General features: G+C 39.3%; 1 protein-coding gene across 16 annotated transcripts in view; it reads left to right on the top strand.

Annotated features, from left to right (window-relative positions):
* Positions 1 to 12895, top strand: part of LOC139757189 (uncharacterized) — a 145513-nt gene that overhangs the window by 35968 nt on the left and 96650 nt on the right. For 3 of the 16 annotated variants that reach the window (XM_071677327.1, XM_071677326.1, XM_071677328.1), the window contains exon 3: positions 5726 to 10047. The exons of 10 other annotated variants lie outside the window; for them this stretch is intronic. In XM_071677327.1, coding sequence (XP_071533428.1) covers positions 6925 to 7941 — 1017 coding nt within the window. In that variant the 5' untranslated portion in view covers positions 5726 to 6924 and the 3' untranslated portion in view covers positions 7942 to 10047. Of the gene's footprint in view, positions 1 to 105; positions 4549 to 5725; positions 10048 to 12895 lie in introns of those variants that run through there. 3 more of the 16 variants (XM_071677337.1, XM_071677335.1, XM_071677338.1) reach the window with 1 other exon arrangement.

Below are 12895 nucleotides of genomic sequence, written 5' to 3' on the forward strand. Positions count from 1 at the left end.
GCATGTCATGTAGCATTCTTATCTCTCCCTGCTGGCGGCCCTTGATGCTAAGGGTCTCGTGTGTATGACATATAATACTAATGTTTACTTTTCTGTCATTGGCAGCTGCTCCTGCTGGCGTTCAACACAAGAACGTGTGAAATGTGCCTCCAAACTCACCTGACTGACAAGCTGGCACAAGAACGAAATATAACAACTGTGGGAGTGTGAATAACTTTCCCAAAACAACGCTTAACATTCAGCGACAAAAACAGAAACAGAATGATTAAAATTAAATCTATGATATTGAATATGTAGAAGCCGAAGGACATTAAGGACTTCAGGAGGATATAGCAACATTTAGAACAGAGGCAGCAAGAGGAACAACATGAAAATGAACAGGAAAGTGACAGTGGCAGAAACATGAGACATTAACAACAAGAACAAAGCCAGAAGCAGCCATATGAAAAGGTGTGAGAACGAATGAGAAGGATCGAAGCTCATGTGTAATATATTCAGACTGGATATATAATTGGACTGGATATGATATTTGAAATTATGTAATCATTTGACATTTATTTTTGGTTAGGAAAACAGATAAGGGTTAAAACAATGTGTTGATGATATATACTTTAAATGTGTGTGACGATTCTTGTGTCAGTACATACATCTTGTCAAGATTCATGTCCAACCCTGAATTAATGTAATGATAAATGGGTTTTGAACTGATTTTTTCTTGCTTCTCTTTATACTTTTTACGTTGAATGTTTGCATAAAGTAGTAGGTTGAATGGCTGGAAAGCATGAGGGAGTAGGAGACTCTCACTTTAGGAGAATGTAAAATCTCGTGGAAAGTGCTTGAATAGGGACTGCTGAATCAGTAAACCGGGAGGATTATAGATCATAATATACAGGGGCTGCCATGGTCAGCCAGTCGTGTTAGGAAGTGGGGTTTGATGTTTAACTATATGGATGATTAGGAGGTAGGGAACCCGACCCTCTATTGAAGACAAACGCGAGACGAGAAGTCAAAACATTCACCACCACCCAGGGATTATGAGGAGTTCGTCCCACTGAAGTTAACTTCGAGTAGGAGTGGAGCACCACTCACCGATCTTGTATACATCCTAAACGCATCACCTGCTGGAGGTTATCATTCCCTCCGCCTCCCTGAACGTGAAATTGTCACGGGTGTCACCTGTGTGAGTGCAGTGTAATCGTAACACAAGACCGTCGTGGAAGATAAACGAGTGACATGTTCACAGTGCGGTACAATTATACCACAGGACTGCGTCATGGAAGACAAAGGATCATGTTCACAATGCCACAAGAGCAGTTTAGGGCAGCGCATGAACGGTCGCATAGGAAAGAAGCCATATATATGTGCATATTGCCAAAAGGCCTTTACTTATAAGAGTACCTTGGAGAGGCATATGAATGTTCATACAGGAGAGAAGCCTTATGAATGTACACAGTGCCAAAAGACTTTTTCTCATAAGGGTAACTTACAGCAGCATATAAAGATACATACAGGAGAAAAGCCGTTCCAATGTGAACTCTGTGAAAAGGCCTTCACCGGGAGGAGTAATTTAGTGAGCCACTTGAAAGTTCATGCAGGAGTAAAGCCCTATGAGTGTTCACTATGCCTAAAGGCCTTCTCTCAGAAGAATGATTTATTAGGGCACATAAGAGTTCATACAGGAGAGAAGCCGTATCGATGTGCAACCTGCCAAAAGAACTTCGCCCAGAGGACTACCCTGAGGAGGCACATGAACGTACATACAAGAGAGAAGCCATATAAATGTTCACAGTGCCTGAGGACCTTCTCGTTTAAGAATAGGTTAGTGAAGCATATGTCCGTTCACACGGGAGAGAGGCCCTTTGAATGTTCACATTGCCAGAAGACCTTTTCCCGTAAGAGGAATTTAGCGGAACACATGAGAGTTCATACAGGAGAGAAGCCGTATGAATGTGTACTCTGTAATAAGACCTTTACCCAGGGCAGCCATTTAAAGGCTCACATGAATGTTCACACGGGACAGAAACCATTTGAATGCTCACAGTGCCCAAAGAGTTTCTCTCAGAGGAGTAATTTACTGCAGCACATAAGAATACATACCGGAGAGAAGCCTCACGAATGTTCACACTGCCCAAAGACTTTCTCCCAAAAGCGTAATTTGTTGCGGCACTTAAAAACTCATATAGAATAAATGCCATATGACTGTTCACAGTGCCAAAATATGGAATGCTACCTGTGAGGAAAAGGACTTTTCTAAATGCTTTTTAGTGAACCATATGATTATTCATAACATCTTTACGAAAAGACCTATTTGAAGGGTGACTTATTTGGAGACATCACTTCATAGAGGATAGAAATCATGTAAATCTTAACAATGGAAAATTTTCCTTCAGGAGAGAGGAATTCTTCCAGCACATACAAATCCACACCAGAGAGAAGTAACATTGCAAAAGACCTTTTCCCGGAGGATTTATTTAATGCAGCACAAACCGATGTTACAAGTTGGCGTCTCTTTACGAAAGCTGGAGATGATAACATATAATGGAATTGTTTATTATAAATGTGGCAAGACCACGCTGAAGGACGGTTCTGTGATGTATATGATCTTTCATATAGTATAGAGTGCATTATAGTTGTTCACGGATGAAAGCCTTTATCTGGGGACGAGGCTTTATTGATGCACTTGGCTATTCACACAGACGCTTTACGAATGTGGACAGTAAAAGGTCGCAAGGAAAATTTAAAAGTGAGAACTTGAAATTAATTCTCGACTATTTAAAAACGAAACGTTGTCTTCAGGAGAATAATGATATATGACATAAGTACAGAAGCTCACATTTAGCATTGATGGACGAAGGAGCTGAAGATGAAGAAATGTCCATACTTGAATGGCCCTTTACTGGTACTCGTCTTTTATAAACTGACCAATCACGGAACACCATCTATGCAGTCGCTTTAGCCCAAAGTGAAGCTTCGTGGTTTGGTTTTATAGTTTCTTGTCCTGGCTTAATGGCCCGCTTCCGATATTTGCTTTGTCTTCTGCGTTCACTCCCTGGTCAAGAATTATTCCATCCCTCCATCTGGGCAAGTGTCTGTCCTCCTCACGTCCCATGTACTACTACTACTACTAGATTGCTGATGGTACTCTGGTATCTGACGTCAGCTTAATATAGTCCGTACTCCCGTAGCCTCAACTGTAGGCCTTTCATGATCACGCGAAGCCCCCCACACACACACCCACACACACCAACTTAATGTAAATCTGTCTACTGTCCTTTCTTCTGTCCTTTCCTTATCCCTTGCGCGATGTCTCTTGTCCTTATTCCCGATGTGGTCAGCACAACCACGGGTGTCATTTTGTAAAAGACTTTTTATTAATGTCTGTTGCTGGCCGTTAAGTTGGCTAGATCAGAGCTTCCCGTTTCTTCCGTAGTGATTCCTGTTGGGATCATCGTCCTCTCATTCTCCCTTGTGCTTTTCCCTTGCAGGTAAGCCAGCTTCATGAATGAATCCTGGCAGAATGCGTTCACTTTCATCCTTCAGGAACTCTGGGTTACAAACTAAATGCGAAGCGATAGTTGAATGAAATGGTCGTGTGTTAGTGGGTTTTCTGTACGAACGTAGTGAATGAAATGGTTGGCCCGTATTGATGGGGTTTTTCTGCCCGGTTATAGTGAAGGAAATTGGTACATATTGGTGGGTTTTCTGTACGACTGTTAAGGATGGGAATTCTTATATATACTACGTCAGTATATAAGAGATCAATATATACTGGTCTCTATAAAAAAAAAAAAAATATTTATATCGTCTTTTGATACAGGTTGAGAACAAGTGCAATTTGGTGATGACGTCGGTCAAAGGGGCATTCCACATAAGCCCTGATGATTTTTAAATTTTACGTAAAACTAGAATATCTGAAAAAAAAAAATTGCGTATAAATAGTTTTCTTCTCGGTCACACACACACACACACCCACACTTACAGATATATATATATATATATATATATATATATATATATATATATATATATATATATATATATATATATATATATATATGTATATATATATATATATATATATATATATATATATATATATATATATATATATTATGTAGATAGATAGATAGATAGATAGAATGAGAAGAAGGAGGCCATGCCAGAATTTTTCGTGAAACGCTGAGTTCTTCTATAGCTCAGGCTGGTATATAGATAAATACGTTTTATAGTGGTCTTGATATCACAGGTAGAGGAGGCGGGTTATATAATACCGTTGATTATTATTTATGACAAAGTCGCTTTTGTATTGTTGATTACAATGACATTGTAAAACCTGTCATGTATGAAAAATGTGGGGAGCTATTTACAGAAGTAATTGCTTATCATGTCAAACAATGATTACTTGAAATTTTATGTTAAAGTTTGCCTTCAAATGTTTCTTGTATTTCATGTTTATATATTCGCATACCTTCAGTGGAAGTTTATATATGTATTCATATATATATATATATATATATATATATATATATATATATATATATATATATATATATATATATATATTATATTCGAATTTTCCTCTTCGTTAATAAATGTTCCAGCAGGAGACTTAGTTTTTCTCTCTCCTACCAGTATATCGAAATCATATGTCGCCATAACTAGGTTCCAGGTAGACTATATTGCCATATGAAGTTATGTCACATCAGGACATAAGAATGGAAGTACACTTTGACAGACCTACAGCACCAATGAAGACAACCTTAGTATACATCTGGCCGACGTTGCTCGTGTTTTCATTTAGGACACATTTGAAGCATCACTCTGTATTTAGTTTCATGACGTGTGGTAATTTTTATCTCAAAAGTATTATGTACAAACTTCGTCATATATATATATATATATATATATATATATATATATATATATATATATATATATATATATATATATATATGGCATCAAGAATAGACGAAGAAATGGCCCTATTCGCTCACATCGCCACTATCCAGCTGTTATGTATACTGCACTGAAACCCAAACCCACTCTGTATAAGGTGGCCCCGCAGACCTTTCTGTGGTTTCCATCGACCGCTTCATATGCCCTGGTTCAACCCAATGACAGCACGTTGTCCCTTGTATACCACATCGCTCCAATTTGCTTTATCCTTTCTGCGCCGCAAACTCTCCTCCAGGTATTTAGGCTCCGTACCCTCGAAACATCTTACATTCATTCCATCCTGACACTACCTCTTTGGTTACCCCCCTTTTCCGTTTTTCTCACCATATCTGACATAGATATCATTCTCTCCTGAAGAAGGACAAGAAAATGGACTTTGCTCTCTTAAACGCTGAGGTGATGCTGGTTGAATCCCCTTGTCTTGTTGGTAATGAACAACACGACCTGTGATGTAGCGTGGGATGATGACCCACACCTGACCTATGGTGGTGTGGCCAGTGTTTATTCGTGCTTGTGATGGTCAACATCACCATCATTTATATAGTGTGAGGTCAAGTTCAAGATAAAGATCCTAATCTTGTTATATGATGTCCACCATATGCATTAAAGATCTAAGCTTACTAGATCATCAGCATTTTGACGACCTCACCTTAGGATATCGTCAGCATGTCATGTAGCATTCTTATCTCTCCCTGCTGGCGGCCCTTGATGCTAAGGGTCTCACGTGTATTATATTCATTACTAATATTTACTTTTCTATCATTGGCAGCTGCTCCTGCTGGCGTTCAGCACAAGAACGTGTGATATGTGCGTCTCGATGCTCTCCTCACTGGCTGACGAAGTTGCCACAAGAACGAATTATAAGGAGTTACAGAAGTGTGAAGAGCCATACCACATGAAGAAGAGCGACAGAGAATGATGATACACTCGACAACAGAAATACATACTGATACTCAACAGAGATATCTCTAATGCCTGATATGCAGAGAAGACCTGAAAGTGCATTACCGCCAGCTGGAGTGTATAGGAACAGTAGCGATAGAGGCAGAAGGAACAGCATTCATAACAGCAGTAAAGTGACAGTCGCTTCGAAAAGATACGCTAACCTCAACAGCAACAACAAAGCCGATCCAAACAGGAAAAGCTTTTTACTACGTGTGAGAAGGACCGTAGTAAATGTCTCATACAAACTGGATGTAAAGTGCAATGAAATTATATTATCATTAGCCTCACTTAGATTTTACTTGCACCGTAGTGAAGGGGGTTAAAGTAGATGAATTGTTGATGATATATACACTTGGAAACCGTATAACCAAGACAGACTTCACTATACGTATGTGTAAATATAGTATATATATTTTTCCTTAATCAGAAACCACGTCCACGGACTCTATTAATGATAGAAGTGTTTCTCCCTGATTGATTTAAGATTGTTATTTCCTTTATGATAAGTGTCAGTGCACGGTGGTAGGCTGAAAGGTCGACAGCAAACATAAAGTAACAGAGAACAGTGTCAAGCTCATACTCTTCTTGGAAGTGCACGTAGAGGGGGGGACTACTGAACTGTATAAGAGTGTTAAGAAACACCAGTAAGCTAGGGAGGGTTTTAGATCGTTAAGCTCGGGAACTGCCATGGTTAGCCCGGTTGTGCTGGGATGTAGGGCTTGGTGGTTAACTGTGTGTGAGTAATTAAGATGCAAGATACCTGTCCTTCAAAGGAAGGCAAACGCGAGACCAGAAATCACTACGTTCTCTACCACTCACGAATTATGAGCAGCTCACTCACCACAGTTAACTTTAGGTGACCCTCTTAGGTTGACTCGAGTGCGCCATCCACCTTTCTTGTTCGCATCTCAACCATTACACCTCCTGGGGGGGTTCATTCCCTCCACCTCCCTGAACACAAGAGGTTTGCTTAACGGGCGTCAACCTGTGGACTGCAGTATAATCATAACCCGAGATTGCATCATGGAGGACAAAGAGTTGACGTGTTCGGAATGTGAGAAAACCTTCTGTCGACGGAGTAGTTTGATGCGGCACATGAACGTTCACACAGAGGGGAACTCGTATGAATGCTCGTGTTGCCTGAAGACCTTCTTTCGGAGGAGCAGTTTAGTGCGGCACATGAAGCTTCACACGGGAGAGAAGTCGTATAAATGTTCCTACTGCTTAAAGACCTTCTCTCGGAGGAGTAATTTAGTGCGGCATATGGAAGTTCATACGGAGGAAAAGCCACATGAATGCGCACAATGCCAAAAGACCTTTTCCCTCAAAGGTAATTTACAGCAGCATATGAAAATTCATACAGGAGAGAAGGAGTATGACTGTCCAGTCTGTGATAAGACCTTCTCTGTGAAGGGTAATTTAATGTGCCACTTAAAGATTCATGCGGGAGTGAAGCCATATGAATGTTCACATTGCCGAAAGACCTTCGCTCAGAAGACTAAATTGATAGGGCACATGACACTTCACACAGGAGAGACGCCGCATAGTTGCGAAATCTGCCAAAAGAAGTTCACCCAAAAGAATAATTTAGCGAGGCACATGAATGTCCATACCAAAGAGAAGGTATATGAATGTTCAGAGTGCTCAAAGGCCTTCTCATATAAGAGTAGTTTAGAGAAGCACATGCCCATTCATACGGGAGAGAAGCCTTATGAATGTTCATATTGCCCAAAGACCTTCTCTCACAAGCGATATTTAGCAGAGCACAGAAAAGTTCATACAGGAGAGAAGCCACATGAATGTTCTCTCTGCAAAAAGACCTTCGCACAAAGGAGCCATTTGAAGAGTCACATGAATATTCATACAGAAGAAAAGCCATATGAATGTTCACAGTGCCTGAAGACCTTTTCTCAGAGGGGTAGTTTAACGCAACACATTAAAGTAAATACGAGAGAGAAGCAGTACGAATGTTCACAGTGCCAAGTGATTTTCGTCAGTAAGTGTGCCCTTATGGTGCACATGAAGAGTCATGTAGGATAGAAGCCGTGTGACGGTCCATAGTGACAAGCGACCTTCTGCCACAGTAGAGCTTTAGCCAAGGACCTACGTCTTCAAGCAGGAGAGAAGCCATATGAATGTACACAGTGCCATAAGATCTCCCGGAGGAATGTTTGATTTCAAGCAGCACTTGGCTGTTTTATACAGATGTGTCCACTGAATTTTCATATGACTGAATACACTTTTTTTTATTTCGTTTAGAGGAGTTCATAGGACATTAAATGACTCTGCATACATTTAGATGCTTACGAATATTTAATGACAAAATAAATATATCTTTTTATGGAGGTGTGTTGGTTTTTTTTTAGTGTACTCTTGAAAGTTCATAGAGAAATGAATCGATACATTCACACAGGACAAAGGACAGGTGATTGTTTAGAGTGCTAGAATACTTTCTCTAGTAAGAGTCTTACTGTGCAGTACCTGAGGAGTTCATAACGGAAGGATAATCATATGAATGTTCAGTCCCAAAATACGTTCTCCATTTTCCGGAAGGGTACTTTTTAGCCAGGCATATCAACGTTAATACAGACGATTAACAACAGGATTTCTCACAACGCCAAAAGACCTTACGCCAGAGATGAATTTGGTGTACCGAGAGACTCTTCGTATAGAATGAAACCACGTCACTTGTCCCTCTGGCCAAAAGACCTCTCTGACAGAGGATTTTGTAGAGAACATCGAGGGTTCTTAATGATATAGAAATGCAGCCAGTGTTCTTCCTCAGTTGCCCATCGAAGAACAGATGGACGACATTGATGCGATTAAGGAATGCCTCTTACTCTTTCTTACCAGGTTAATTTCTGTGTGGAAGATAAAGACCTTCCTTCCACTGTGTGTGGAAGATAAAAGACCTTCCTTCCACTCTGTGTGGAAGATAAAAGACCTTCCTTCCACTCTGTGTGGAAGATAAAAGACCTTCCTTCCACTCTGTGTGGAAGATAAAGACCTTCCATCCACTAATAAGTACACACTTATAACCAAACACAGAACCATTCTGGGGTTTACCAGATGGCGAAGAAGCGACTGAACTGGGAGACATGGAACGTCATAGTGGATTTCTTGTGGGAATACATTAGTTGTGGTCTGTCCAGGGAGAAAACTGAGACCTCCATCATACAGTTGTAGTTGTGGTCTGTCCAGGGAGAAAACTGAGACCTCCATCATACAGTTGTAGTTGTGGTCTGTCCAGGGAGAAAACTGAGACCTCCATCATACAGTTGTAGTTGTGGTCTGTCCAGGGAGAAAACTGAGACCTCCATCATACAGTTGTAGTGGTGGTCTGTCCAGGGAGAAAACTGAGACCTCCATCATACAGTTGTAGTTGTGGTCTGTCCAGGGAGAAAACTGAGACCTCCATCATACAGTTGTAAGACACAATCACTCTAGATGCACATTTTACACTGGCCGATTTTATAGAAAGCTACTCACAACTTGGATGGTTGTGATGGCATTCATACCAAACGAATCAGTTTATCACATATCTTCTGCGCGGAGCAGAAGGCGACAGAGAGGAAAGGGGGGGTAAAGGCGGGGACTAGAAATTGTCCTCACTTGTCTCATAACTTTAGTCATAATGGGACAGAGGAAGGTCCCAGGCGATAACATCTCATCAGACGCTCAATTCATTTGTCCCCGACACTTCCTTGCTATGGTAGGAAATTATGGCTTGAAGGTATCAAACAGAAGTATATATATATATATATATATATATATATATATATATATATATATATATATATATATATATATATATATATATATGTGTGTGTGTGTGTGTGTGTGTGTGTGTGTGTGTGTGTGTGTTAAATGGTAAAGATTTAGGAAAAAGGTTATTTACTGTTGTATATTTTATATGGTATCAGTGATGTTACCCTTTTTAATACTGACAAAGGTTTGGTGATATATAGGCAAATAGTTATCAGGTCTGCTATTCATTGATTTCTTCATAATTTTTATAATTTCCTCAAAATGATTCCTCTATTTCAGTTTTATATATTCGCAGACTATCTTTGCAAGTTTATATATTTCATGCGCATTGTTGCTTATTAATAAATGTCCAAGCTGGAAACTAAGTTTTTCTCTCTCCTACCAGTATATCAAAATGATAAATCAAAATTTTCCCTTTATAAGTTAGTTGCATAAACTTCGTATAAGAGTATGAAGTTACGGTACGAGAACATGAGAATGTGAGTACACTGAAGTAAACATTACTTGATACTGGTGAAAGAGGGTTACCCATTGCCATACCAGATTCTTCCTTGTATTTCCCCTGATGATGTGATCATTACACGAAAGTGCACTTGGGAACTTACTGTGTTTCATTTTTGTGTGGGTTACCAGCATATATATATATATATATATATATATATATATATATATATATATATATATATATATATATATATATATATACACACACACACACACACACACACACACACACACACACACACACACACACACACACACAACACACACAATTGTTGGAGTCATATATCCTGGCTGGAAGGATATGGACGCCTGAAGAACCCTGGACTCCCTACTGGATGAATACCACTGCTGTACAAAAATTATTCCCTTATTATTTATAAGCTATGTACAGTCAGCAAAATAAATACTGACACTCGCTGAGCGTTACATTGTGAAAACAAGACGAGGAGTTTTGATATATTCTCCTGGATCTGGTTAGCGTGCTTTGTTTACTTTGCAGTGACCATACACATGACTGAAGAACTGTTGGGTATAATTAGAAGGGCGGAAATATTAAAACATTGGAATTACCAGATACTTATATATTATCTGTCGTCTGCTTTATTTTTTATGGAAAACTTTGTGTTTTTTATTTGTAAAATGTAAATGAATATATGAAATTTGAAGACTTGGTAATTAACAAGAAATACATGAATATTAAAATGAAATATAAAGTAAAAGAATTTTGACAAAATGTCGTAGGAAACAGACACTCATGTTTTCATCATCCCCCCTTCATTCATCTGAACACCTGCCTTCACTCCATACCTTTCAGGAGAGAATCCATTTTTTTTTTCTTTTCCTGAAGCTGTCTTTACGAATAGAAGGCTTCTGAGGGGCGACACTAGCACTGTCATTATGGAATGACATATTTCTTTCCTTATCTTCTACGGTGACGAAACTGCAAAGCACAGTTTAAGATGGGATGTTACTACATCTTGATCAAGTTTAGGAGTGTTTTGCAGACTTGTAACCAACACTTGAAAGATGTACAAAGCCAAAAAGACATTTTTTTTTGTTACCAGTATGTTAAGCATATAAATGTACTGTTGTCCAAGTTTCAGATTTCCCAATTAGTTTTGGATTCTTTATACGTATTGTTTACATCTTACGTATACCTCATAATGGTTTCGAATGTCTTCTGCCCCGATGCCTCAGTCTGGGGCTAGGCTCTTGAGTTGTTCCTTTTGTCTTTCGTCTGATGGCCGGATCCCATGGGCCATCTTTGCTACCAAATCCCGGCTTGCCTGGTACATTTGGTAGGGTCCAAGTCCATACCCTGTCATCTCAGGTTTTTGTTCTTTAAGGAGTGTATGGTTCTTCTAAAGGCTTTCGGCGAGTTATTAAACAGTATTTGATCCTAAGTGTTTGCGGGTGTTTATTATTGCACTGATTGCAGTCGTAGTGCTTTGAAATATTCCGTGCCTGTTGTGTGAGCAGGAAAATCTTTTTTGGAGTTTATACTGGGAACTGTTGAGCCTTTTAGGGCTGAATAAAGTCGTCTATGTATATATCCCAAAGTGGGAACTTGAGGAGGGGTGTTCTAACAGTCCACGACGCTCCCTTGCTAGGGCGGGAAATGGCGAGGAGATAGGTAAGAAAAATATGAGATAGTCTAAAAAACACAGGGAGAGCAGCCACGTTACAAACTATGTGTTATTTTTATGGCTCTTCGCTGATGTATTGTTGATGACAAAGATAATGGCAAAATTGTTATGTGTAATAACAAATGATTGCTTGTTCTGTCATACGTTAATTACTTCACAATCTATCCTTAATACTTGCTGTGAAATGTTTCTTGTATTTCTTGTTTATGTTTCGCAAACCTTCAGTGCAAGTTTATATATATATATATATATATATATATATATATATATATATATATATATATATATATATATATATATACTGCATATTGTGCTTGTTATCTTTATTATTTATAAATGTTCCAATATGAAACTCAAAAGTCTTACTGTCTTCTACCAGTATATGGAAATGATAAATGAACAATATCCACCATAATTAGGTTCCGGGCAATTCATATTACCATATGATAATGGTGTCACATCAAAACATAATCATGTAAGTACATTTTGGCAAAGCTGTTGCACCAACCATGGCAACTTTTATACCCATCTAATCATTGTCAGTGACCATCTGTGATCAGTTAGTGACTGAAACATCACAATGTGATTAGTTTCATGGTATTGCCCCCTTCGTCGTACGTTGCTGGCGCTACCTCGTTCCTTGGGAAACTGCGAATAGTTATAAAAAAGTAAACACACACACACACACACACACACACAAACACGCACACGCACACTGTGGCAGCCGACATGGCGCTGGCAAAAGACATGCCCTAATCGAGACCCACTAGAATGAAATGTCAAATAAAAGACTATGACGCTGGAAAAGAAAAATAACTTAATAGACCACAGGTGTTTGTAAACTGGACCCTTAAAGGTGAAACCGTTACAGAAAGAGGGAAAGGCAAAGAAGGAAGGAAGGAAGGAAGGGAGGGAGTTCCTGAACTATGCTGGTCAAGGAGGAAAACTGGTTATAATAACGGTTAATCCTCGTATGGTTGATGACCATAGGGAAGTTACGGGAGTCAGTCGCCAGCCAGATTGGCGTTGGCCCAGGTCTCAGTGAGAGGGACGTAGCTGTACTCAATCCTTTTCCA

The sequence above is a fragment of the Panulirus ornatus genome, chromosome 25, assembly GCF_036320965.1.
Source record: "Panulirus ornatus isolate Po-2019 chromosome 25, ASM3632096v1, whole genome shotgun sequence".
In the NCBI taxonomy this organism is placed as follows: domain Eukaryota; kingdom Metazoa; phylum Arthropoda; class Malacostraca; order Decapoda; family Palinuridae; genus Panulirus; species Panulirus ornatus.